The 23,213-nt window shown below is 57.5% G+C and overlaps 2 protein-coding genes across 2 annotated transcripts; one reads left to right on the forward strand and one right to left on the reverse strand.

Annotated features, from left to right (window-relative positions):
- The first annotated feature begins 513 nt into the window (after positions 1–513).
- CLDN23 (claudin 23) lies at positions 514–1,572 on the forward strand. The gene has a single exon (XM_058804233.1). The coding sequence runs from the start codon at positions 514–516 to the stop codon at positions 1,210–1,212; it is 699 nt and encodes a 232-aa protein (XP_058660216.1). The 3' UTR covers positions 1,213–1,572.
- Positions 1,573–2,234: 662 nt separating this feature from the next.
- Positions 2,235–15,335, reverse strand: LOC131556834 (low-density lipoprotein receptor-related protein 2-like). Its single transcript, XM_058803723.1, has 33 exons — positions 15,277–15,335; positions 14,847–15,052; positions 14,416–14,535; positions 14,109–14,336; positions 13,786–13,899; positions 13,574–13,693; positions 13,163–13,288; positions 12,840–13,046; positions 12,509–12,677; positions 12,216–12,384; positions 11,780–12,005; positions 11,309–11,365; positions 10,898–11,113; positions 10,351–10,659; positions 9,903–10,115; positions 9,182–9,724; positions 8,561–8,776; positions 8,164–8,402; positions 7,953–8,082; positions 7,440–7,618; positions 7,139–7,325; positions 6,684–6,902; positions 6,273–6,456; positions 5,782–5,983; positions 5,550–5,714; positions 5,055–5,255; positions 4,419–4,962; positions 4,142–4,270; positions 3,847–3,954; positions 3,523–3,759; positions 2,981–3,401; positions 2,627–2,762; positions 2,235–2,390 (listed from the first exon to the last, which is right to left on the reverse strand). The coding sequence occupies exons 1-33, from the start codon at positions 15,333–15,335 to the stop codon at positions 2,334–2,336; spliced, it is 6,636 nt and encodes a 2,211-aa protein (XP_058659706.1). The 3' UTR covers positions 2,235–2,333.
- Positions 15,336–23,213: the final 7,878 nt, after the last annotated feature.

Below are 23,213 nucleotides of genomic sequence, written 5' to 3' on the forward strand. Positions count from 1 at the left end.
TTTGATAGCAAAATAAGCTGGCATGCAGCGAACGGAGGGAGCTGTAACAGGGTCCTACGCCGCCCACCAGCCCGAGCACGGCCCCCATCCCGCCACCTGCGAGGGGACAGCGGGGCCGGAGCTGCGGCGCTCCCCGCGGGCTCCGCAGCCCTGCAAGGCGCTGTCCCCGCGGGCTCCGCAGCCCTGCAAGGCGCTGTCCCCGCGGGCTCCGCAGCCCTGCAAGGCGCTGTCCCCGCCGCAGGTGCCGGCCAGCCCTGCCCAGGCCGGGCCCCGCCCGCCGGCACCGCCTCCTGTCAGCACCTCCCCAGGCCCGGGCGGGCAGGCAGGGCTGGGGCGGCTCCGCGGGCTGCCCGCCTCGGGGGCTCCGGCGCGGCCTGAGAGGCTCCGGCACGGCCGCGGGACCCCCGCCCTGCCCGCACCGGTGCCACAGCTCCTGTCCAGCGAGCCCCGGAGCTCCTGCGGACCTCGGGCGAGCAGAAGCCCTCCGGATCCCGCTTCACCCCCGTCCCCAGCATGCGGACGCCGGCGGAGATGATCGTGGGGCTGGTGCTGTGCCCCTGCGGGCTTCTGCTGACACTCACGGGCACGCTGGCACCCAGCTGGAGGCAGGTGAGCCTCGTACCTGACCAGCCCATGGACGTCATTTGGGAGCAGGGCATCTGGGACATATGCAGGGAGCGGCAGAGCACCCACGACCGCCTCTGCGGGCAGGCCGACGAGCTGGGCTACTTCGAGCAGGTGCCCGTGCGGGTGGCCCAAGGGCTGATGCCCTCCTCGCTCGTGGTCACCCTGGTGGGCTTGGTGGTGGCCGCCCTGGGTGTTCGCTGCTGGCAGCCCGAGCCCCGGCACCTGGTGGCCGGCGTGGCAGGGCTGGTGCTGCTCCTCTCCGGGCTGATGAGCCTCGTGCCCAGCTCCTGGTACACCCAGGAGCTGTGGGCACTGCCTGCCCCGCCCGGCAGCACGCTGACCGTAGGCTACAGCTTGGTGCTGAGCTATTTGGGAAGCTGTCTGGAAATCCTGGGGGGGCTGGCCCTCGCCCTTAGCTTCCATCACTGCTGCAAGGAGCGCAGAGCTCCCAAATTGCCCCCCACCCCTGTGACAGAGGCTGGCTCGGGCTCCAGTAGAGCTTACAACAATCCCTGGGATGTGCTGGAGGATGAGAAAGATGGACAGCGCTGGGGGAGAAGCCCACCTTGTGACTCTGACTTGTAGCCACAGCACTGGGATAGCAGTCAGCTCCCTGGCATCAAGAGCAGTGCTGGCCCCTGCCCCTGCAAGCCATGCCCTTCTCCTGGGGCCCCTCTGACCCCCTCTGGGTTCTCTCTTGCTGGAAATAACACCAAGGACCTGTTCTGAATATTTGCAACTTCCTCAAAAGTCTGCTGTGCTCCAGGATCTACAACTGTGCCAAAGCCATGCTGGATTTGGAACCAGAGGTGGCTCCAGTCCCTTTGTGCTGCTTTTACCTCATCTTCCTGTACCATGCACAGCAGCTTGGGCAGAGACAGCTTTGGTGCTCCCATGTAAATAACATACAGGTCAGAAGTGTGTAACCTTCAGAGCAGGCAGTAGGGGAGGGGAGCACCTGTCTCACATCCCTGCCCAGCTCAGGACTGTGCAAAAAGCAAAATAAATTCAAAGCAACGGGTTTGTACTGTGGGATGGTTATGGGCTTTCTGCCAGGCAGGTTGGGCTGAGAGCCAGCGGGCATGGCGCACCCAGCTTCCCTGTGTTTTGCCTGAAGCAGGGAGAAAAGGTCTGTAAAAGGCAACAGCTAGCTTTTATAGCACTTTCCCAAAGGACTTTTCCCCCATGGTCAAAATCAGCTCTTGAAGAGATTTCTCCCTCCTGGAGCACAGCCACTTCAGGGTGGAGTGGGGAGGGTGGGGGGAGTAAGATCACAGAGGAAAAAAAATAGTATTTTATTTCCCCTTTCAAAATTAGCTTGGTGTGAGGTGGTAAAACTGGTCTCACTGGTTTGTAAGTGACACTCAGGAGGTCAGAACTCCACTATAAAATCCTTCTCAGCCCCCTGCATAACAAGGTAAGAGCCAAGCCAGCTTCCTTGCAGAGTTATTTGGCCAGATTCTTATACCAGGTGTGCCCAAGGCACCCTGGTCAGCAAGCTAAACCTTGCTGCAGAGGGACAGTACTCAAGGGACAGTCTCAGAGACTGTGTTGGACTTGGAGACTTCCTGATAAACCTCCCAAACATTTTTTGTCTGCATTCTTACGTTCCCTAGGTCTTAGACATCTAGAAAGAGCAAACCAACCTCCCCTCCCCAGCCCACACACAAACCACAAAGGCACAAGAGATGCTGCACAACGTTCCTTTATGAAATTACGGTGTTGATGTGAGATGGTCCTTTCCTCAGCAGGGCTGGCAGCTCCTGCAGAAATCACAGATGGGTGTATCGGGTGAGTCCGACCCAACCTCTCCAAGCCCACCCCACACCTTAGCACAGGGACAGCCCTGTCAGACTCTAGGCACTGTTGGTATTGCCCGTCTCCTTCAGCAGGAGGGCAGAGCTTGCTTCGGGAGTGGGCACCATACCAGCACTGGGTCCTGGGGCACTGCAGGGTGGCAGTGGGGTCCTTAGCAGGGCCTGCTCCAGATGCTACTCACCTCTTTCCCTTCATAAGCTTCATTCACAAATGTATCACTCTTGGGGGGGAGCTCTTCCTCCTCCTCATCCTCTTCCTCTGGATCACTTTCACGGTGGTACAGTGTCAGCACCCGAGTGGAAGCAGTGCTCGAGGTCCTGGAGAGGGAAAAATGCACACCGAGAATGGCATGGCCAACTCCTAGAGATGGGGCAGATCCCAAAGTCCTACCACAACCCCTGATAACAGCCTGCTGGGGTGATTGCAGCTTCCCATATAACCCAGGAGTGCATCAGGACTCCGCACTGTCCCTGGGCAAGGAGACCCTGTCCCTCTATTCCAGCTGTACCCAGCCCAGTGCAGCCCCAGCGCTCACCTCCTTCGCCTGTCCCGTCTCCGCATGTAGGCCAGGGCCCCCACAGCAGCAGCAGCCAGCAGCAGGAGCACGGCCACCCCCAGCACAATGGGTCCTGCCAGGGGCTGCACCTCGGCCTCCTCGCAGTAGTCGCCACGATAGCCCAGGGCGCAGTGGCACGTCACTCGGCCAGCCTCGATGGCACAGTCCCCGCGCAGGTTGCACGTCTCGCTGCTGCAGGGCACAGCCCCCAGCACCTCCTCCGTGCTGGGGGGCACCACGAAGGGCTCTCCGTGCTCCTGGGGGCCAGGGGCTGCAGATAAGCTGGGGTGAGGCTGCCGAGGCTGGGGTGCAGCTATGGATGAGACTGGTTCCTGTTCTACATGGGACATTGCTGATGGTGCCACTGCAGGTACCTGCGTCCCCACCTTCACTGAGGTGCCTGGAGAGATGGGCATGGATCAGCAGAGACACAGGTAAGACCCCTTGCCAAAGTGGGCGAGCCTGGGCAGGCTATCCCATGCCCAGGACCCTGGCACGCCAGGCTGTGGGTGGGCACTCACAGTCAGACTCATCGGAGCCGTCGGCACAGTCGGGGCGCCCATCACAGACCTGCTCTCTGGAGATGCAGCTCTGGAGGTCGGGGCAGGCCTGCAGCGGGGCGGGGCAAGGCGGTGCCAGCGCACACGCTGCCCCGTGCACCAGGTGGTACCCGGGAGAGCAGCGGCACTGCCGCCCTGCAGGGTTGGGCAGGCAGAGCTGGGCACAGCCCCCATTGCTCTTTGCACAGCCATTGGTGCCTGCCAAAACAGCGCTGGTTAGCACAGCCACCGCAAGGCACAGCTGAACCCCACAGATGCCCTGGGCTGGGGCAGTCCCAGACCCACCTTCCTGTGAGAACTGGCTGTAAATCCTCATGGCTACCAGCTCCTGCTCCATTGGGAACCACCAGTTCTCAGCCTGCTCCAGCCGGCTGTGCCAGATCTTGCTGGAGCCTGGAGACACATGGGGTCAGCACTGCTCCACCTCCTCCTGCAAGGGTGCCTGAGCTGGGAGGTGGGGGGGTCCCCTAGCTTGCCCTTGACCCCACAGAGGGGCAAGCCTGCACCCCACGGGGACTGGCAAAACCCCGTGTCCTAGTGCAGCAGGAGGAGCTGGGCAAAGCACAGCAGACAGACCTACCATTGGTTGAGGTTGTGCGCCAGAGCAGAAAGCCTTCTCCTACGGCAAAGAGTGAGAGACCATGCAGCCCTTCCCGCACCAGCCGGAAGTGGGATCCATCCAGCTCAACACTGCTGATGGTTCCTCGCTCTGCAAGGCACAGGTGGGAGAGGCTTCAGTGTGGTGACAGAGAGGGCTCCAGGCTGCCCCTCAGGGCTGTGCCAGGCTGTGCTTTGCAGACTGAGTGCCTCCACCACTGCTACCGCCCCGCAGTGCCCCGGCTCCCATCCTCACTCACCCTGGTCTGCCCAGTACAGCCTGGTGCCAGCACCCCCAAAGGCAAGGCCAGTGGGAGCCCGGGCTCTCCTCCAGACCGCTCTGCGGCCAGTGCCGTCCATGGCCGCACACTCCACCACGGCACCACGCCCATGGCTGCCGGCTGCTGTGACAAAGCACATGGTGGAAGCACGAGGACACAGTGCCAGCCAGGCAGCACCCTGCAGCCCCTCGCTGAGTAGTGCCAGGACCCACCGCCCCCTGGGAGCTGCCACATGGATGGTGGGTGGCTGGCCCCCAATCCAGTAAAGGTTCCCACTCAGCCAGTCCAAGGCCAGGGATGTCACCGTGCCCTCCACAGCTACTGCCTTCTTCCAGGACAGCCGTCCCCAGTCCTTCAGGCGCAGCAGTCCAATGGAATTGCCTCCCACTTCTGCAAAGTACAAACTCTTGTCTTTCACTGCGTAGTCAACCGCTGTCAGGCGGCTCACCTTGGCCAAAGGCAGGGCCCGGTGTGGGGGAAGCCCTTGGGATCCAGCTGATGTGGGCAGGTCCTTCAGGTAGACCTAGAGGAAGGAGGCAGCACTAGGATGTGGACCCCTCTTCCCTGACAGTGGCAAGAACAGCAGCCCCCAGGGCTGGCTCCAGAGGGCAGTACCTGTGCCACAGCTGCCGGTGACACCAGGAGGGCAAAGGCTGAATCACGGATGGGCAGGCAGGTGGTCTCGTTGGCAGCCAGCATCAGCCCAGCAGGGCAGCGGCACTGCCCCGTGTGCCTGGCGCTCAGCAGGCACAGGTGGGAGCAGCCGCGCGCCTCACACGGGTTGGGGGCTGCGGGGCGCAGGGCTGGGTGCATCACCTGTGGGACAGTGGGCTCAGCCTCGGCTCCATCAGCACGTGCTGGCAGAACTGAGCACGACTGGCAGCACACTGTGCTCCCAGGGCCCACACACTGCCCAGCTCAGGGCAGGATGGTGAGGCAGAGATGGTCCCAGGGGACCAGAGACACTTGGCCACAGAGACTACTACTCAAAGACCACTGGGATGGGGGTACAGCTCCCAGTGCCTCTTCGCTCAGAGGACAGCAGTCCTGTGCAGGATGGGAGATCAGCAGAGCTGCCACAGCAGGGCTTGGGTTTCCCCAAGAAGGTACCTGGAGGCCATGGGGCTGCCCGTGCCGTTTGAGCAGCACCGTCCTGTTCTTGCCGCTGGCCTTGTCCACCTGCTGCACAGACCATGTCTTCCTCTCCGACCAGTAGAGCTGCCCCTCGCACACAGCTGCTGCAAAGGGGCTCCGGACCCAGTGCAGCTTCAGGACCTGTCAGAGAGGCTGTCAGTGCCCATCCTGGTCCCCATCAGAGCCCACCACCAGTGCCCCACCACACCTTCACACCGCTGCCATCCAGACGTGCAGAACCGACACTGCCCAGCTTCTCATCCAGCCAGAAGATCCTCTGGGTGGGGAGGTCGAGGGCCAGTGCTGTGGGCCAGCCCAGTCCCTGGGCCAGCAGCACGTGCCGCCAACTCCCATCCATGCTGGCCTCCATCAGCCGTGAGTGGCTCCCCACCTCTGACCAGTACATCAGCCTGGTGGGAAGGCAGGTATAAGCCTATGGACCTGACACAGCATCGACCTAGCACCAAGGCAGCCCAGAAAAGCAGCCTGGAGCTTCCCATCTCATCATGGGTGCATTGAGAGCTCCATGCAGGGCAGGGGCAGGTATCTGGGCTCTTTCTTCTCCTGTCATGTAGTCCCCACAGCACCAAGGTGAGGCCATCCTCCCTCCTCCCCAGCCTCTCATCTGCCTCCACAGAGGAAAATGGGGCAGGGCAGGGATGGTAAGGAGGTCCTCATGTCCTCTTGTCCCAGACTTACCCTGCCAGAGGCTGGAGCACCAGGGAGTGGGGCTGGTCCAGGTCTCCATCCATCACCACAGTGTACTCTGGTATCCCTTGCCAGGCAGCCCCCAAGCGAGTAGCCAGAACCTGCCCTGCTACCCCATCTGTCCAGTACAGGTTTCTCCCGAGCCAGTCCACTGCTATACAGTCTGATCTCACACCTGAAATGCATTCAAGAGGCAGCACCTGTGTGGGGTGACAACTGCACAGCCCTTTGGCATAATGCTCCCAGCCCAGATCCCTCCATCCCAGAAGCTCTGGCTCCTCCCAACCTTGCTCCCACTAGTGTTTCTCCACATAAGGGATCAGAGCTTGGCACCCCTCTCCAACCTGGAGACTGCACAGTAGGGGAGGCCAGCCCTGCTAACCCCATGTTGTCACAGCCTACCTTTCACCAATGTGCCCTTCTTTCCCGAGCTGAGGTCCTGCCAGCGGATGCTCTCTGTGGCCAGGTCCATCCAGAAGACTTTCCTCTCCACCAAGTCATAGTCGAGTGAGAAGACAACACGATCCTTGTCAGTGGCCAGCACTACCTCCTCATGGCCACTCCGCAGGCCATAGGACAGCACCTCGGACTGCACAGCCACCAGCAGCTTGGGCTCTGGTCCTGGGGTAACACAGCCACACGACCCTGCTCAGCACTAATGGTCCCATGGTCCCAGTACATGCAGACAAGGAACACAGCACTCACAGGCATTGGAGCTTGCTGGGACTCAGCCCATCCACAGGACTACAAGGTTTCCCATGGGCAGCAGACACAGGAGGACAAGTATCCACCAGCTCCCAGGGTATCTTAGAGGGCCAGGGCCAGCCTCAGCGCTGCTTGGCCACCCCAGGACTTACCAGTGAGTTTGCAGGTGTGGCCATCAGGCTCCAGCAGGTAGCCAGGGAGACAGCCACAGCTGTAGGACCCCGGAGCATTGAGGCATGTCTGGCTGCAGGCTCCCTTGCCCCACTCCGTGCACTCGTCTATGTCCATGCAGGACAGACCATCCGCAGCAAGGCGATAGCCCGGGCCACACCAGCACCGCTGGGGGAAAAGGAACCATCAGCTGCCCACCCTGGGGACATGAGGCTCCCTTCTGCAGCTGGAGCAGGGCATTGTGCTATGACAAGCCCCTGCCCCAGGGCTGCTGGCACTCACAGGGCCCTGGGGCGAGGGGTAGCAGAGATGAGTGCAGGACCGCTGGCAGGGCACAGAGCAGTTCCCGCCCTCGTCTGAGCCATCTGCGCAGTCCTGCCGGCCGTTGCACACCAGGGATGCATTCAGGCAGGACCCCAGCCCACAGGGGTACTCATTACTCTGGCAGGGAGCAGGGTGGCCTGCAGGGACATGGGGGAAAGGCTGCGCTGAGCCTCATCCACCAGCTCCTTCTGCTCATTTGGGGCAGATTTAGCTGCTCCCAGAGGCTGCTCAGAGCTCACTGCAGCCAGAGCTGTGCCAGTAGCCTGGCTTCAGGCTATATTAATCCAAAGGCCACTGGTCCCTGCAGGGAGAACAGCTACTCAGGACCTGGAGCCACCAGGGCTGCTTGGAATAGGCAGCCAGCACATGGGCCCTTCATCTCAGCATAGACACATACCCATCTCTCTCCGTGCTGGGCACCCACCACCCACCCCGGGGTGAGACAGGGAATAAAATGAAGGTGTTGCTCACAGCCAGCCTCATCACTGCCATCAGTGCAGTCAGTCTCTCCATCACAGCGCCAGACATCAGGGATGCACTCACGGCCACGGGAGCAGCCCCACTGCTGGTCCTCACACAGCTCTTCCTCCCAAGGGCAGCCCTGCAAGGCAGAGGGTGAAAAAGGCTACCTGCCCTCCCAGGCATGAGTGGGGACAGGCTGTGTCCCCACTGCTCCACTCACCTGCTCATCTGAGCCATCCCTACAGTCAGCAGCACCATCACAGCGCCAGGCCTCTGGCACACACTCCCCACTGTGGGAACACGTCACCTCACCCTCACGGCAGAGCAGCGGCCGGGGCACAGCACAGCCCTCCTCGTCTGAGCCATCCTGGCAGTCGTGGTCACCATCGCAGTGCAGGGCCAGGGCCACGCACTGCCCGCTCCGACAGGAAAACTCAGCGGGACCACACTCCTTCAGCACTGTGGGCAAAGGCCGGGGCTGAGCAGGGGCACTGACCCCATCCTCTCAGCAGGCAGCCCTGGGCAGTGCCCGCTCCAGGACCCACAAGAAACCTAGTGCATCTGCCTGTGGGTCAGGCAACCCCAAGAGTCCATCCCATTCAGCCCCAGGGTCTTACCACAGCCCTGCTCATCCGTGCTGTCCAGGCAGTCGGCATGGCCGTCACACAGCCAGCTCCTGGGGATGCAGCGGGTGGCGTCGTCGCAGCGCAGGGCACACTCCTGCGTGGGGGTCCAGCAGCCTGTCTCATCCGAGCCGTCGGGACACTGCGGCACCCCGTCACAGCGCTCTCCCGCCCTGACGCACGTGGCTCCGCTCGCACAGTGGAAGGCCCCTGGGGAGACAAGGGGCTTTGCACTGCCTGCAGAAGGCAGCCAAGGTGCCCAGACCCTCTGCTAGCCCTCCAGTGACCTAGAAAGGCCCCACAAGGGACAAGGCTTGGTCCCTCCTGGACAATACATCTCCAGGAGCCTAGGTCCTGAGCAAGGTGATTGTGGCAGTCTCAACTCAGCCACATCTAGGTCACTATGAGCAGTGAGATCAACTCTATCCTTTTCCAACAGCACCTCAAGCCCAGTGCCAAGCTCAGAAGGAACCAGTATGTCTTATCACAAGAATCAGACTTTACCAGGACTTTACCAGGACCCTGTCCCAAAAACCCCACTAGGAAGCAGCCAGAAGGCCTGGCACAGGCTGACCCAGATCCCTTTTGCACAGCGGACAGAAGAATGGCTCCTACCTGGGGTGTTGCAGAGCTGGGCGCACCCATCCTCATCAGAGCCATCTGCACAGTCCTTTTCCCCATCACACAGGTACTCCTGGGCCACACACCCAGTGCCATCACGGCAGGGCACATGCGTGCGAGAACAGGACAGATGGAGAATGGGGGTCAGTGGGTGTGCAGTGCTGGACTGGAGGGGTGGGGTAGGTGTCACCACCCATGCAGAACTGTTTGAGCGTGGGGTGGTTGTGGTTGCCTGTGGGGCAGTGATCTTAGTTGTAAAAGATCGAGTGGTGCTGGTGACTGGCTGCACAGTGGTAGTCTTGGTCAGTGTGGGCCGGACAGTTGTTGATGCAGAGGTGGTGGACTGTCTGGTGGTAGTTTGTGATGTAGTAGCTTTGCTGGTTGGTGCAGGAGTAGTGCTGAGTGCAGCGCTGGTCTGGCTTGGCGGTGGTGTTGTGGTGGGGGTGGTAAGCCGAGCAGCAGTGGTGCTTGTGGTTGTCCTCACAGTGGTGGTCACAGGTGGAAGGAGTGGCACGGCAGACTCTTTGCTTGGTGGCACTGGCAGAAGATTTGGGATTTGTTGGGACCATACCCTCCCTGCACTCCAGGTACCTCCCAGAGCACCCCACATGACCAGCAGTAGCCAGGCACCCTGCCACAGCTCAGAGTAGCACGGGCCACCCAGCCCCGTCAGGTACAGCAGCAACACCAGGCACAAAGCCATGGCCACTCTTACCAGCCTGCAGCTCTGAGCCCACGAAGGCCACCACTCCCTGCACACCTGCTGCCGGCAGGGACAGCACGAGAGCCAGCGTTCTCCGGTCCCACAGCAGCAGAGCTGTCCCATTTGCTGACACCAGGTATGGCTCAAAGGCAGCCATGAGGCCATGGGACCAGCTGGGTGTCAGGGTGACTGCTTGCCGCTTGGTCAGACTCAGCGCCTGCAGGCCTGTGAGGCAGAGGCATGGCAGGACCTGTGCCTGCCCACACCCCCCATGGCTCACCCTGCACCCCACAGCCCACAGCTATGGCAGGGACCTCATGGCTGAGGCCAGGGTCCCGAGTCTGCCCCACGAGCATCCCACTGTCCAGGCAGGGAACTGCTGCACGTGGGGCATGGCTGATCACCCCTCCTCCTACATCCACCACCTCCCCTCCTTGCTTCAGACACCAGCAGGGCTCACCCAGGGCTGAGCTCCAGAGCACACTGAAGGCTCTGCTGTCCATGGCTGCAGGCAGGTCTCCAGGCCATGTCTCATTCCAGGCATCCCACGGAGCACCCCCTGCCAGGCTCAGTGCCTGCAGGGGTTGCCCGCGGGCCAGCCAGTACAGAGTGTCACGCTGCCAGTCCAAGAAGAGGTGCTGGATGCTGCTGCGAGCCCGGTGCAGGATGTGTGGAGCCTTGTCAGACGTCCGGATCACCCCGATGTCCCTCCGGTTACATGCGAGCCAGTATAGGTCCCCCGAGCGGATGTCCACACGGGCAGAGCAGACTTGGCAAGAGCAGGCAAGCAGTTATGAGGCTGTCCCATGACCCTGCACCTCTGCCTGGGTGCCCCTAGACCCTAAACCCAGGATACAGCTGCCCACTGCCTCGACGTGGCCTTACTGTGCTCTGCACAGACCACTCAGACTGCTCAGACCACTATGCTCTGCACCCAGGAGATCCTCAGGCATCAGGAAGTATCAGGAAAGGAAATGTGCCCTCTATCTCTATCTATAGAGTCTCACCTGGCATCCCAGTCACAATGGCCTCTCTCCAACCAGGGTAGCCCACGACACGTAGGAGAGTCCCACGATCATCTGTCCCATAGAGCACTGACCTCTGCCAGTCCACATCTTGCAGGTGGAGGGGCTCCTGCCACTCCTGCACCAGTTTGGTGTGTGCTCCAGGGCCCACATGCACCAGGGAGATGGCCTTTCCTGATGCATACACGATGGACAGCTCTGCAAGAGCATAAGGGCAGTGTGTGAGCACAGCCCCAGGGATACTGGATGGGGTCACCAGAATGAACCAAGACAGAAATGTCACAGCACTGGTGTGTGCTGGGAACCTCATCCCACCAAAGCCAAAGCCCGTTATGGCCCTTCTTCAACTCCCACATGGATGTATACCACTCCAGAGAGCCAGACCCTGCTCACCTGCACACTTCCCCGAGGGCAGGAGGAAGAGGCCCTCTGGACATGCACACTTGTAGCCTTGAGGATGCACAGGGGACAGGAGGCAAAGGTGACTGCACAGGCCCAGAGCACATGCAGCAGTGTCCCCTGGGAGCAAGAGGATGTTAAAAGCTCAGGTAGTCATGACCCCAGTATCAATCCCGGTCTCCAAAAACCACAGGCCGTCCTGGGACTGAATAAGGGCTGGAGGCAGGGTAGCAATATCATGTGAGTTAAGGGACTCAGGTCTACCCAAAGCCATGGCCTTTCCAACAGTTTTATAGGTCCCCTCTGTACCAACCCCACAACCCTTCATCACAGCATCAGGCAAACCATCGGGCAGGACCTGGTGAGCTCCAGGACTCAGTGAGCCTTCCCCAGAACCCAGGGATGTAGCAGGGGTTGCTGCCATGCTGCCAGCCTTGCAGCAGTGCAGCACCTGCAGGTACTCACTGGGAGGCTGCTGCAGGGCATGCAGCACAGTGAAAGCTGAGATAGAGGCACGGAGCAGTATTGCATGCTCCTGGGGAGAGGCCCAGGTGGCTGACACCAGCTCTGTGCCATCGGTCCAGAAGAACCGGCTCTCAAACACAGCCAGGCCCAGCGGCTCCGTGTGGCTCCGCAAAACAGCGTGGAAGGAGTGGCGCCCGCTGCCATCCACCCGCAGGGTCTCAATGGACTGGGGACAAGGCATGGCATGGTAGCTATGTAGCATCCCCACACCTTGGCCCTTCTCCTCCCAGCCCAGGGATGCATGCCAGACCTAGGCACCGCTCCCTGCTCCCTCCCATGCTTTGGCCATGGACACAGGGGAACAAGGGCCACCCTCCCAACTCCCACCTCATCATCTCCCTGGGTGCAAGAGAGCCCTGCTGCCCCTCATCCCTACCTCTTTGTACTCGCTGATCCAGTACAGCCTGCCAGCCACATGGTCCAGGCTCAGCCCCACAGGCTCCTCCATGGACACAACTGTGAGCTCCCGCCGGTTTGAACCATCCATGCCAGCTGCAGCAATGACTGTCCGGCCCCTCTGTCCACGGTTCACCCAGTACAGGGACCTGGGAGCAGGCACTCAGCATCCACTTCACAGGATAACACCAGTGCTGCCATGGCCCCACAGCAGGCACCACCAGCATTGCAATCCCAGAAGCCTGGGCCAACCCTGGCTCATTCATTGCTCACCTTGCACCTGGATTCACTGTCAGCTGCTCTGGTGCAATGTCCTTCCCCAGCACTGTCACGTAGCCACGGCCATCACCCAGCCCTGCACATATGGCTGGAGGATGGCTGCTGGCCCAGTACAGCTGCCCTGTGAACCAGTCCACAGAGATGCTGTTCACCTCTCCGGCATCTGTAGAGACAGAGCAGTTTTAAGGCACACGTGCTCCAGACTGTGTGACAAACTCGGGCTGCCCCTTCCTCTATACAGGAAGAGCAGTACTGGGGTGGCAGGCCAGCTCTCAGCACCCATCTCAGCCCTGCTACAGCACCCAGCATGCTTGGTCCTGCTCACCTGCATAGAGAAGCTGTGTGCCTTTCCCCGGGTGGTGGACACGGAGCTCTCCATCCTCTGTCAGCCAGTAGTAGGTTTCTCGGAGCAGGTCATACACCAGGGCGCGGGGTTCTGTCTCAGTGGAGAGCAGGGGCCGGTAGGCTTGGGTCCGTACATCCAGAAGGGCCAGGTCCTGCCCCACGGCCACCAGGATCTGTGTTGAATTGTCTGCCAGAGTGAGAGGAAGGTCACTCACTGACCAGGGACATGGCTGGGGAGGGCACTCCCGTCAGGGACAGGGACATGGCTGGGGGGTACAGCCTGGGCTCCCCTCCTCTCCCTACCTGTCACTTCACAGGCAGTGTCATGCCGCAGGGTGTAGCCCTGGAGACAGGCACAGCTGAAAGTGCCCGGGGTGTTGGTGCACAGCTGGCTGCAGGGTCCATACTCCAGGGAGCACTCGTCCACATCTGCACAGATAGGTGAGATCAGCAGTCTGCCACAGAGTTGCCCCAGACAGCATTGCCACTGCTTTCCTGGGACTACAGGCAAGCTGCCTAGATACAAGAACATGGGCCTCAGCCCCAACATGCACCAGCTGCTGCTGGGACATTATCTAGATACAATCTTTACAGGACACACAGGCAGGAGCAGGGCAGAGGCAGGTGCTTCCCCAGAAGCCTTGGCCACTGACACTGCTGTCAGTGGCCAAGGCTACATGTCATGGAAGCACATGCACCCTGACCTCCCCTTACCAGCACAGCTTTGCCCATCTGCCTGCAGCACCCAGCCAGTCCCACAGGAGCACTGCACTCCCCAGTGCGTGTCAGTACACGTCTCTGCACAGCCCCCGTTGCGTACAAAGCAGCTCCGACCTGTGGGGATGCAGCAAAGGGTGACGTGAGGCAGGACAGCTCTGTGGCTCCCCTCCCAGATGGGCATCAGCCAGCAGCTGTGTGTAACTTACCACACGTGCTGGGCTCATCCGTGCCATCCAAGCAGTCATCCTTGTCATCGCACATCAGGGACTCCAGGATACACTTGCCCTCATCGCAGCGCACCATGCCAGGTGTACAGGGAGCTATGGCACACAGAGCTCATGTCAGCAGGGCACACCAATACCCTGGGTCCCAGCCTCATGGGGAGGCCCTGCAAAGCATCAGCAGCTTCCTGGCAAGCTTGCCACCATCCCAAGGGAAGCTGGGGCCCAGGAGAACAAAACACTCCCTAATTCACACATGGCCCAGACAGGTCTCACCCTATGGAGGAGCATCCAGTGTTCTTGCTTACCGCAGATATCTTCATCCGAGGAATCACCACAGTCATCAATCCCATTGCACTTCCACTCAGCCATGATGCACACCCTGTTCCTGCACTGCCACTGCCCAGGCAGGCAGGGCTGCTGGGGACACCCCTCCTCATCCCAGCCATCCTCACAGTCTTGGTGCCGATCGCACAGCTCCCAATGCGGGATGCAGTGGTGGGTGCCAGGACACTGCACCTTCTTTGACCCGCACACTGAGGAAACAGCGCAGCACTCACCAGCCTGCCCTGCACCCCCAGCCACCCCCACTCAGCCCCAGCAGAGAGTACATACCACAGTCCTGCTCATCAGAGCCATCCAGGCAGTCAGCAGCACCATCGCAGCGCCAGCTGCTAGAGACACACCGGCCATCGTCACACTGCCACACATGGGGGTCCCCGCCACAGGCAACATCTGCAGGGACAGCACGCAGTCACTGGGACCTGCTGCTACAGCAGAACAACAAGGGTCTGCTACATCCTGGCACGGGACAGGCGCAGGCAGTGCCCAAGGAGCGCAGAGTTCCAGGATGTGTTCTCATGCCACAGATATTCCTAAGGATCTCTGGAGCACATATGTCCCTGCAGGAAGCTACACAGGCAGAGCCAGCAAAGACTGAGGTGCCTCTGTCCTGTCCTACCACTCCCCAGAGCACCAGGGCCCCTTGATGTCTGCGCAGCACAGCTCCCCAGGCCGCCCCATGACACCGGCTGGGTGCCACTCACCGCACTGCTCGTCCGTGCCGTCAGGACACTGCTGCTCGCCATCGCAGAGCCAGGGAACGGGGATGCAGCCGGAAACGCAGGCGGCCTGGCCTGAGGCTGCACACGTGGGGCTGGCAGCCGCTGCGGGCGAGAGGGAGTCGGGCCCGGGATCAGGCGGGGCGGCCGCAGCGGGCATCCACCTGCACAGCCCCTCTGCGGCTCCGCGCCTGGGGGTCCCGGCACAGCCCAGTACGGGGAGGGACCAGTCCCATCCAGGGCACCTCTGGATCTCCTCTGGGGCTGGAAGGAGAACTGCACCTCTCGTCCCCGCTCAGGGAAGGCAGAGACCCCCCCCCCCCCAAGCCTTTTAGGCAGCAGCACAGGGCCCCTCGGGACGCAGGGGTCCCCATACTGTCAGGGTGACAAGTATGCACAGGCGTCAAGGACACACCAGCGGGAGATGAGTAAAACGGGGTCATCCTCCGTGGCAGGGGACCCCCCAGTGCCCATCGCGGGGGGATGAGCAAGCGTCCCTGATGCGGCGGGCGCCCACCGCAGCCCCTGGGAATGGGGCAGGGATTACCCCCCACCGGCCCGCCCCCCTCGGTCCTGGCTCACGGGCGCGGCGTGTCCCGACGCCAGCGGCGCTCCCGGCCAGCGGCAGCAGCGGCGGCAGGAGGATGCTGAGGAAGACGAGCGCCCGGCGGAGCGGCGGCGGGGGGCGGCCCATGGCGGCGGCGGAGGCGGCGGGGAGGGGCGGCTCCGGGGGGCCCGGCCGGCGGAGGGAGTGTGGAGCCGCGGCCGCCGCTTTTATGTCCGAGCGCGGACGGCCATTGGGCACCGCGGGCACCGCCCGCCGAGACCCCCGCCCGCCCCGCCGCCGCGGGGGCTGCGCCGCGCTGCCCCGGGAAGCCCCGGCCGGAACACGGGGGTCGCCGGCCTCGGGCGGGGCAGCTGCGATGCGGGCCGGGCGCTCTTGGGACCCACCGCCCGCCGAGAGCCGAGGGGCACGGGGGGACCCCCGTTCCCCGCCCCGCCTCGTCCCGCCGGGCGGGGGTTGTTGTGAGAGCCGGCCGTGAGAACCGGGCCCGCAGCACCTGCGGCGGCCGTGGGAAGGCAGCGACAGCCTTGAACGCGGGGGCACCCCCCGAAAACAGGGGGCTGCGCATCCCCCAGCCCGCCGGCCTCGACCTTGAGCGCTGTGAAAGAGCCGCTGGAGCACAACAAGGAGAGCGAGAGCAGCAGCTGGGGGAGGAAAACTGCCCGGCCAGAGGATAAGGCACCTGCCACTGCCTGGGAAAGGAGTCCCAGCCACCAGGCAAAGCGGGGGGATCGCCCAAGCCGCGGAGATGGCCCCGGGGCACGGGAGCTTGCGGACTTCTCGCTACACACCCGGAGGAAACTGCCGCTGTGCTGCCCTGTTGGCTTGTCTCCCGGCCAGCTGCGGGTGGTGGCATGAGTGTCCAGGCACCCCCAAGACTGGTCTGTACTCCAAGCACATCCATGGCCTATGGGTGCTGTGCACACATCCTTTCCAGCCTTCCCATCAAACCTCCCTGCGTGAGAGCTAAGCCTAGAAAGCTGCTGCAGTAGGTGCACACTTACTGACACCACTGTCTTTCTGTGAGACCTTCTGGCATGTGCACGTTTTCCAGCTTGCTCAGAAAAGGAAAGCTCCAGGATGGTCTCCTGTGTGCTGGGGAAGAGATGGAACCAGCCACAGGGCTGGCCCAGGTAGGGCTCTGACACAGCCAAGTCAGCTGGAAGCTCAGGGAAGAGACACCCTCAGGCAGATGGAAAGACCAGGGTGTTGCACAGCTCTGGGTCAGGAGGCCCAGTGCACTGGCACAAGGGAGATACCCCAGGCCAGTGGCATGACATTTGTCCCAAGGTGTGGTGCCCACACCCAGCTGTCTCTCTGGGCAGCATCCCAGTAGCTCTGCGCAACTGACTTCCCCAGGAAACACAAATGTGCACATCCCAGGGACCATAAGCAACCTTGTGGCAGGAACACCAGGCAAAGTGGTTCCTAGTGGTCAGGGGAGAGAGTAGAAAGGACAGAGCAGTACCCAGAAAGCTCCCATGCCCTCCTCACACCTGTAGAACAATGCTGAGATTTGTGTTAGGACCATGGGGATCTGCCCTCTACCCTAGCTCTGCCACCCCACAGTGTACCCGCACCACCAAAGCAGTAACTCCTCACACTGGCTGGCTGGGAAGGGCAAGTGGCAGCAGAGGGACTGTGAAAAAGGGTCCAGAAGTTAGTGGGTACAGTAGAAATGCCCAGTGCACCTGGGCATCAGCTTGGGGAGCTGGGGCAGCAGTGAGGGAAAGGACACATGATGTGGCCAGCCTCTTGAAATGCAGGAGATTTTTTTAGAAGCATGATTTAAAGTCCAAGTATTTTAAACACGTGTATAGATAAAAGAGCATACAGGTTATATGTATGTATAGACAATAGCCCACTGTACATAACTATATTTATATGTACCTACAGTGACTTCTTCTCTATGATGTACTGGTTATTATTTTCCCGGACTTCAGGAGAAATTTTTTTAATATTTTCTGTTTTTTCTTTACTGTTGCATTAGTAGAGAAGTTTCCTTTTCTCACTGACATTTAGATTCTCCCTTCCTTGCTTCCAAATCTAAGGGGATGTTGATGATTGGAGAATGCTGGGACCAAAATGAGAGGGAGCAAATCCGTGCTGACATGAACAGAGGATGAAATATGCTATAAAAAAGTCCAGCACCATGTCCCAATAACACCTTTAACTATTCCAAGTGCAGCAACATTTTTTTTCAAACATTCAAAGGCAGTTTCACATTAAAGAGTATTATTGATTTTATATTGTTAATAGAAAATTACATGTATCTTTTCTGCTGTATGATTGATCACATCCTTGTCTGTTATTGCTGTATTTCTGTTCCTTTCCAGCCACTTTTAAGCATTCTTTTCCTAAAGATAAGGGACACTGTGCTGTTAAAAAAAATAGACAACAAAAATTCTGTGGGACACTGCCTCATATCAGTTATCAAGCTTCTGCAATCTTGTTTCCATAAAGAAAGGACAGCTCTACTTGCTTCTGTGCTGTGTGGCCTGACTCTGCTCAAAATTAAACTGCCTGCAGTCTGTTGACTAAAATTTATGCCAGTGGGAAAACTGGATTTCATGAAATACCTGTTTCTTCCTAGGAAATCATCTTATTAAGTGCTTAAATTAAAAAAAAAAAAAATTTAGAGCATTACAAACTATTTTTCAAATGCTGAAGCTTTTTCCAGGTAAAAAAAAACCCCTTTTTCAACCCTGTGCCTCCAAGAACTACAACTCCTATTTCAGGGTCTGGCCCACAGCCACACTGATAGCAACACTTCCATGAGACTTGTAGAGTGGTGCCCTGGTCTGGTGCCCAGACTCCCTGACAAATCAGGCAATCTCAGTAACTCTGTCCCAGACAGCCTTGCAAAGTGAGTGACGGATGCTCTGCTAGAGGGGTAGGAAATGGCTGGAGACATTCTATTCATTTGCCATTTTCCTACTTTGCTCTCTTAGCAGCATTGTCCTTTTTTTTTTGCTTAAATGTCCCTCCAACATGTCCCTTCATGGCCAGCTCAGTGCCCAGCAAAAGCAAACAGGGATGATGGCAGCACCTGCCTCAGGGGCATTTAATGAGCAACAGAGTAGTCTCACAAGTGGCACCTCCAGCCTCCAAGAGCCTCAGCATAAGCAGGAGGAGCACAACACTGAGATCTGTGTGTGGGTAAGTGCTCAAACGTCACAAAGGCCAAACAGCCTTGAAAAATTCAAGTTTACAAACAAGTTTAGCACCTGCTGTGATACAGCCTGGCAAGATGCTTAATAAATAGTGTTGTTTACCACAGTATTATTTCCCTTAATTACAAGGGGTTTGAAAGGAACAACATTCAGGCAATTTGGAGGACTAATTTTATGAATACACTGAGGAAACAATTTCTTGTTCTCTGCAGTAACAAAAAATACACTGCTTTCAACACCCTAGGCAGGTTGGAAATTTGATGTGTTTGCTTTTTATTTCAGAACACAACCAGGTAGGAAGATCTTTTTAAGAAGCAAATGAATTATCAGGATAAGGAAAATTAGACTGTTTTGAGCTTTCATTGATTTGGGGAAATAAATGCACAAGGTACAGTCTACTGCCCTGAAAGGTTCCAAAAGTGTTTGCTTATTTTCAAAAAATTCTAGGTTTGTGATTGTATCTCCCCCACATCCTTGTCACCCTACTGTTCCCCAGCCCGCTGAGAATCAACTGTGAGATCTCGGGAAGATGGAGAAAGAAATCACCGCCTCCACTTCGAGATGCCGCAGCTCCCTCCCCGTCTCCCGTCCAGGACCCGCCTGTGGTGCCTCTCCGCGCCGCCACTGGGGAGCAGCAGAAGGCTGCAGGAAGGTCCTGCCTTGTGCTGCTCTCCCAGGCTCTGCGACTTACCCATAAGTCCTGGAGGCCACGGAGAAGGAATTCAGGACCTCCCCACCTGCAGATGCCATAGCCCATGCTCAGCCTGACACCAGTCCTGTCGCACATCCCAACTTTCAGCCTCACAGCTTGTCACCAAACCCTGCTCAAAGCTTCCTGACACCCTTGCTGAGAGGTGGGACAAGGTTGCTGCAAGAAGGCCAAGCCCAAGTTTAGCTGAGGACAGGATGGTGAGGAGCAAGTCTCCTTGCCTGGCTCTGATCCTTCCACACCAGGAGCAGGAAGGGAAAATCACTGCCAGCCTGCACCAACAGGGCAGAAGCATGTCTCCAGGACTGCAGGCATCCAGGGCTCTGTGAGGTAGCTGTGCTAAGAGGACATGAGGGATCTGCCACCTGGTGACACACACATTCATCTCTTTGTATGCACACATACATATTTAGGCAGATGCCTGTACAGATTCACACATTTTACATGGATGTTGAAGTACTGTTTCCAGTCCTTTGATACCCTGCTTCACTGAGGTGTCTCCTGCCAGGCAGGTCCATGAGGTCAGTGTATCCTGGACATGATATTTAGAGCAGTGTAAAGTGCTGCTGTTCCCCATTGCTGCAGGGCTTGGCCAAGAGAGTGGGAAGGTGAGCAACCCATCCCTGAGCAGCTGAGTGTCCCCTGCACAGAGTGGGGAGATTGCCTGCGAAGATTGAGCCTGTGACTGGAAAAAGGGCAGCATTCACTGCTGCTTGTAAGGACTGAGATTCAAGTCATCATTGTGGAAGCCTTGTCAGCTATCCTGAGCAGTGGCTGACCCTTCACTGTCTCCTCTGGCCTCACCTCTGTGTCCCACTCTGCTTTCTGGCAGTGCCTCCACTCTTTAAAGCAGTCACAGTGTCACACACACTTCTTGCTCACCCCTCCAGCCAGTCCTGCTTTCAGGCAAGATGCCACCTTGGACTGACATGTTTCTAACTTTTGTGACCAGGGTCTGGCAGTATTTTTTTCCTTTTTTCCAAGGAAACAAACAGCTGGACACATCTGGTGCTATTTGAAAGAAAGTAAAACTCTTCAGAAACAAAAGGAAAAACAAAACAAAATCAAAACGCAGCACTTTTCCTTCCTGTTGTTTTCCGTTCTCTATTTCGTAAGTCCAAGTTCTTCCTTGCCCAGTCTCTGGTGCTGCACAAATCCCTTCAATGCAAGAGTGAACAGCCCAGGTAAAGATGCCTTCTCACTGTATTCCCTGGCTGACCTCATTGTCTAGCAGAGTAGAAACTCAAATAATGAGAAAAGGCCTTCCTCTTCCAGAAGCAGCCAAGCCAAAATTGCTCTGTCATCACACATCCCTGTTAGCATCACATCACTGTTTTTAGCTGCTTAGTAAGTCATACCAAGAAAAAGAATTGTTTTTGTCATCTCTCTCTAGATGCATATAACTTCACAAGAAAACATCTGATTCATCATTGCTTGGAAAACTAGCCTGGCTTTAACACGCCCCCAGAACAGTTCCTTCCCACCCACCTTTGATCAGATTATTTCACTTTTTTTAGAAGGGAATTTGGCTTTCTGATTTCCACTTGCCTGCAGATATTTCCTCATTCTCTGTATAATGAAGGCTGCATCTGCACTTGGCCACTAACATGAGGCTCAGCTGGAGCAGGCAGCAGGTACGTCTTGGCTTCTTCAACCCACCTATGTGTGTTCCCTCCATGAACATCATGGTGCAGGTTGGGATCTAGGTGCATTGGTTCTCACTCCCAGTTGGTGTCCTGGACCAGGATGTCCCCCTTGTCTCACAACATTGCCCTGGAGCCACTGATTCCTGCTCTCAGTGTTTGCACTAAAGCCTCACCTACTTTGATTGCTCCAGGCCTGGGGTGACAGTACAGCCCACTGTGATGTGAAGCACATACTGAAGCCACTCTTGAAGGAAGCAACAGCAAATCTCATCTTCAGCCAGCACTTTTCAGGGTCACTTCTTTAATGACTGAGCAGTATTGAGAGCTGCAGGGAGACAAAGGAGGCTATAAACCAGGCCAATCTGCCCTCCTCTCAGGCTATCACCAGTGGTCTCACTGCCAGCGAGCAGCAAAGCATTATAACCCTGGGACAGCCTGTGCTCCACATATTATCCCCTTTCTTGTTTCCTGAGAAGCTTTAACAAAATTAAGGAAAAAAAAAATCCACAATGAAGAAGAAATTATGCTTAAGGAAGAGAGAACTGGGAAAAGGTGCAGTTCTCTCTGAAACCTCACCCAAGTTTCAGTGATCAGCATTTCTTGGGCCAGACATGGTGTCTCCATCTAATAGCCCTTGATGGCTTTTTCTTCAAGGTATTCCTTTTTGAACTCTTGCAAACCTCAATATCCTGCAGTGGAGACTTCCTCCTCTCAGTTCTGCACTGTGGAAAGAAACCAGATCCCCCTGCTTCCTTACAACAGGACACCCAGGAGCTTAACTGGGTGAAAGACAGTTCCTCCTTGCCCTCTCACATCTGCCCTCTCAAGGCTCAATATACCTACCCTGTTCACGGTGTAGGAACCATCCCAGACCTTTAAAAATCCTTGGTGCTCTTTGGCTGTGGGGAGACCATTGCTGTGCAGAGCATCTGAGACATGGACACATACTGACTGCAGATCAACTGCAGCATTTCCATTTTGTCCCTTTCCTAGACATTCCAAAGTCCCATCTCAGACAGGACAGAGGTTATTCCATGCCTTGACACCCCAAGAGCTGCAGCCAGCAGCCAGGTGCCTGTGAAATAGGGCAGCCCTGCTGCAGCTGGCATGTACTTGCACAGCTTCCTCTGGGCATCCTGATGGGGCATGGTGTGGCCAACCCTCACTCTTCAGCCAGAAGTGGTGCTTCCCACCTTGCACCATCAGCCTGGGTCTGAGCCCAAGCCCAGTGCAAATCCCAGATGTCTGTAGGAGTACTCCTTACATCCCTACCTGTGTGTTCCTTACCTAGCAGGTGGCAGGAAGGTGGGCATTGGAGCAAGAAGAGCACCAGCTCAGGCAACTGCAGCTGTTAGCTACTGAAGGGTTGACATTTTGTGATGGGCTTTGGTATGTGCTGCATTTAGTCTTTATTGTTGAGTGTCTGCCTCGAGCCTGGAACCAGCAGAGAAATCCCAATGTTCAAGCAAAGGGGAAGAGCACTCCATGAAAATTTGATGGGAGCAAGAGACATAAATAGACAGGGTTTGTATTCCTCCCTGGAAAAACACTGCATAAATCCTTCTAACAAGATTCCAAAAGCCTTATGCAGGACAGGCATTTTGGCTTTATTTCCTGATTCACAGCAGCTTTGCTCTTTGCCAGATCAAACTGCACCACACAGAGCTTCACGCTGACTCGGCTTTTAGCCCCATGGAAAACACTGCTGCTGCAGTACTGCCCAAAATCAGGCACCAGGGGGCTGGGGCTGCATGCAGAGCATCTTGCTTAATCTCATGAATACCAGTCCCTACAAAAATAGAAACAATTGCCGTCTCATAGAGGAGCTTGCTGTATCAAGTTCCTAGTGCTCGCAGCAACCAAGTTAAATTAGTATTATCTTTGTGGCTGGTAAATTGTTTCTTTCCTGTAATGTTAAATAAATAAGGGACTTCTTTTGTGTTTTGGTGAGGTAGGAGGTTTGGATTATCTTCTTACCTTTATGACATACTGTGCCCACTTAATTTTTTGCATTGATGACATGGAAAGTGTCCTTGAAGCCAAAAAATGCAGTGTGTTTTCCATACATAGCAAGTATGTTGGCAGAGAGACTGGTTCAGCTAAGCAAGTAGCCCACATTATTTAAAACAATCCTAAAGTCTCCAGAGCTTAACATCTGGGACAACTCTGCCACTGCCATGTCAAACTCACTGGGATGAGACTGGAAAACAAGTGGAGGAGAGAGCCCTGTAGCCATGACTCTGACACTGCCTCAATTTC

This window comes from Ammospiza caudacuta, chromosome 4 (assembly GCF_027887145.1).
Source record: "Ammospiza caudacuta isolate bAmmCau1 chromosome 4, bAmmCau1.pri, whole genome shotgun sequence".
NCBI classification, from domain to species: domain Eukaryota; kingdom Metazoa; phylum Chordata; class Aves; order Passeriformes; family Passerellidae; genus Ammospiza; species Ammospiza caudacuta.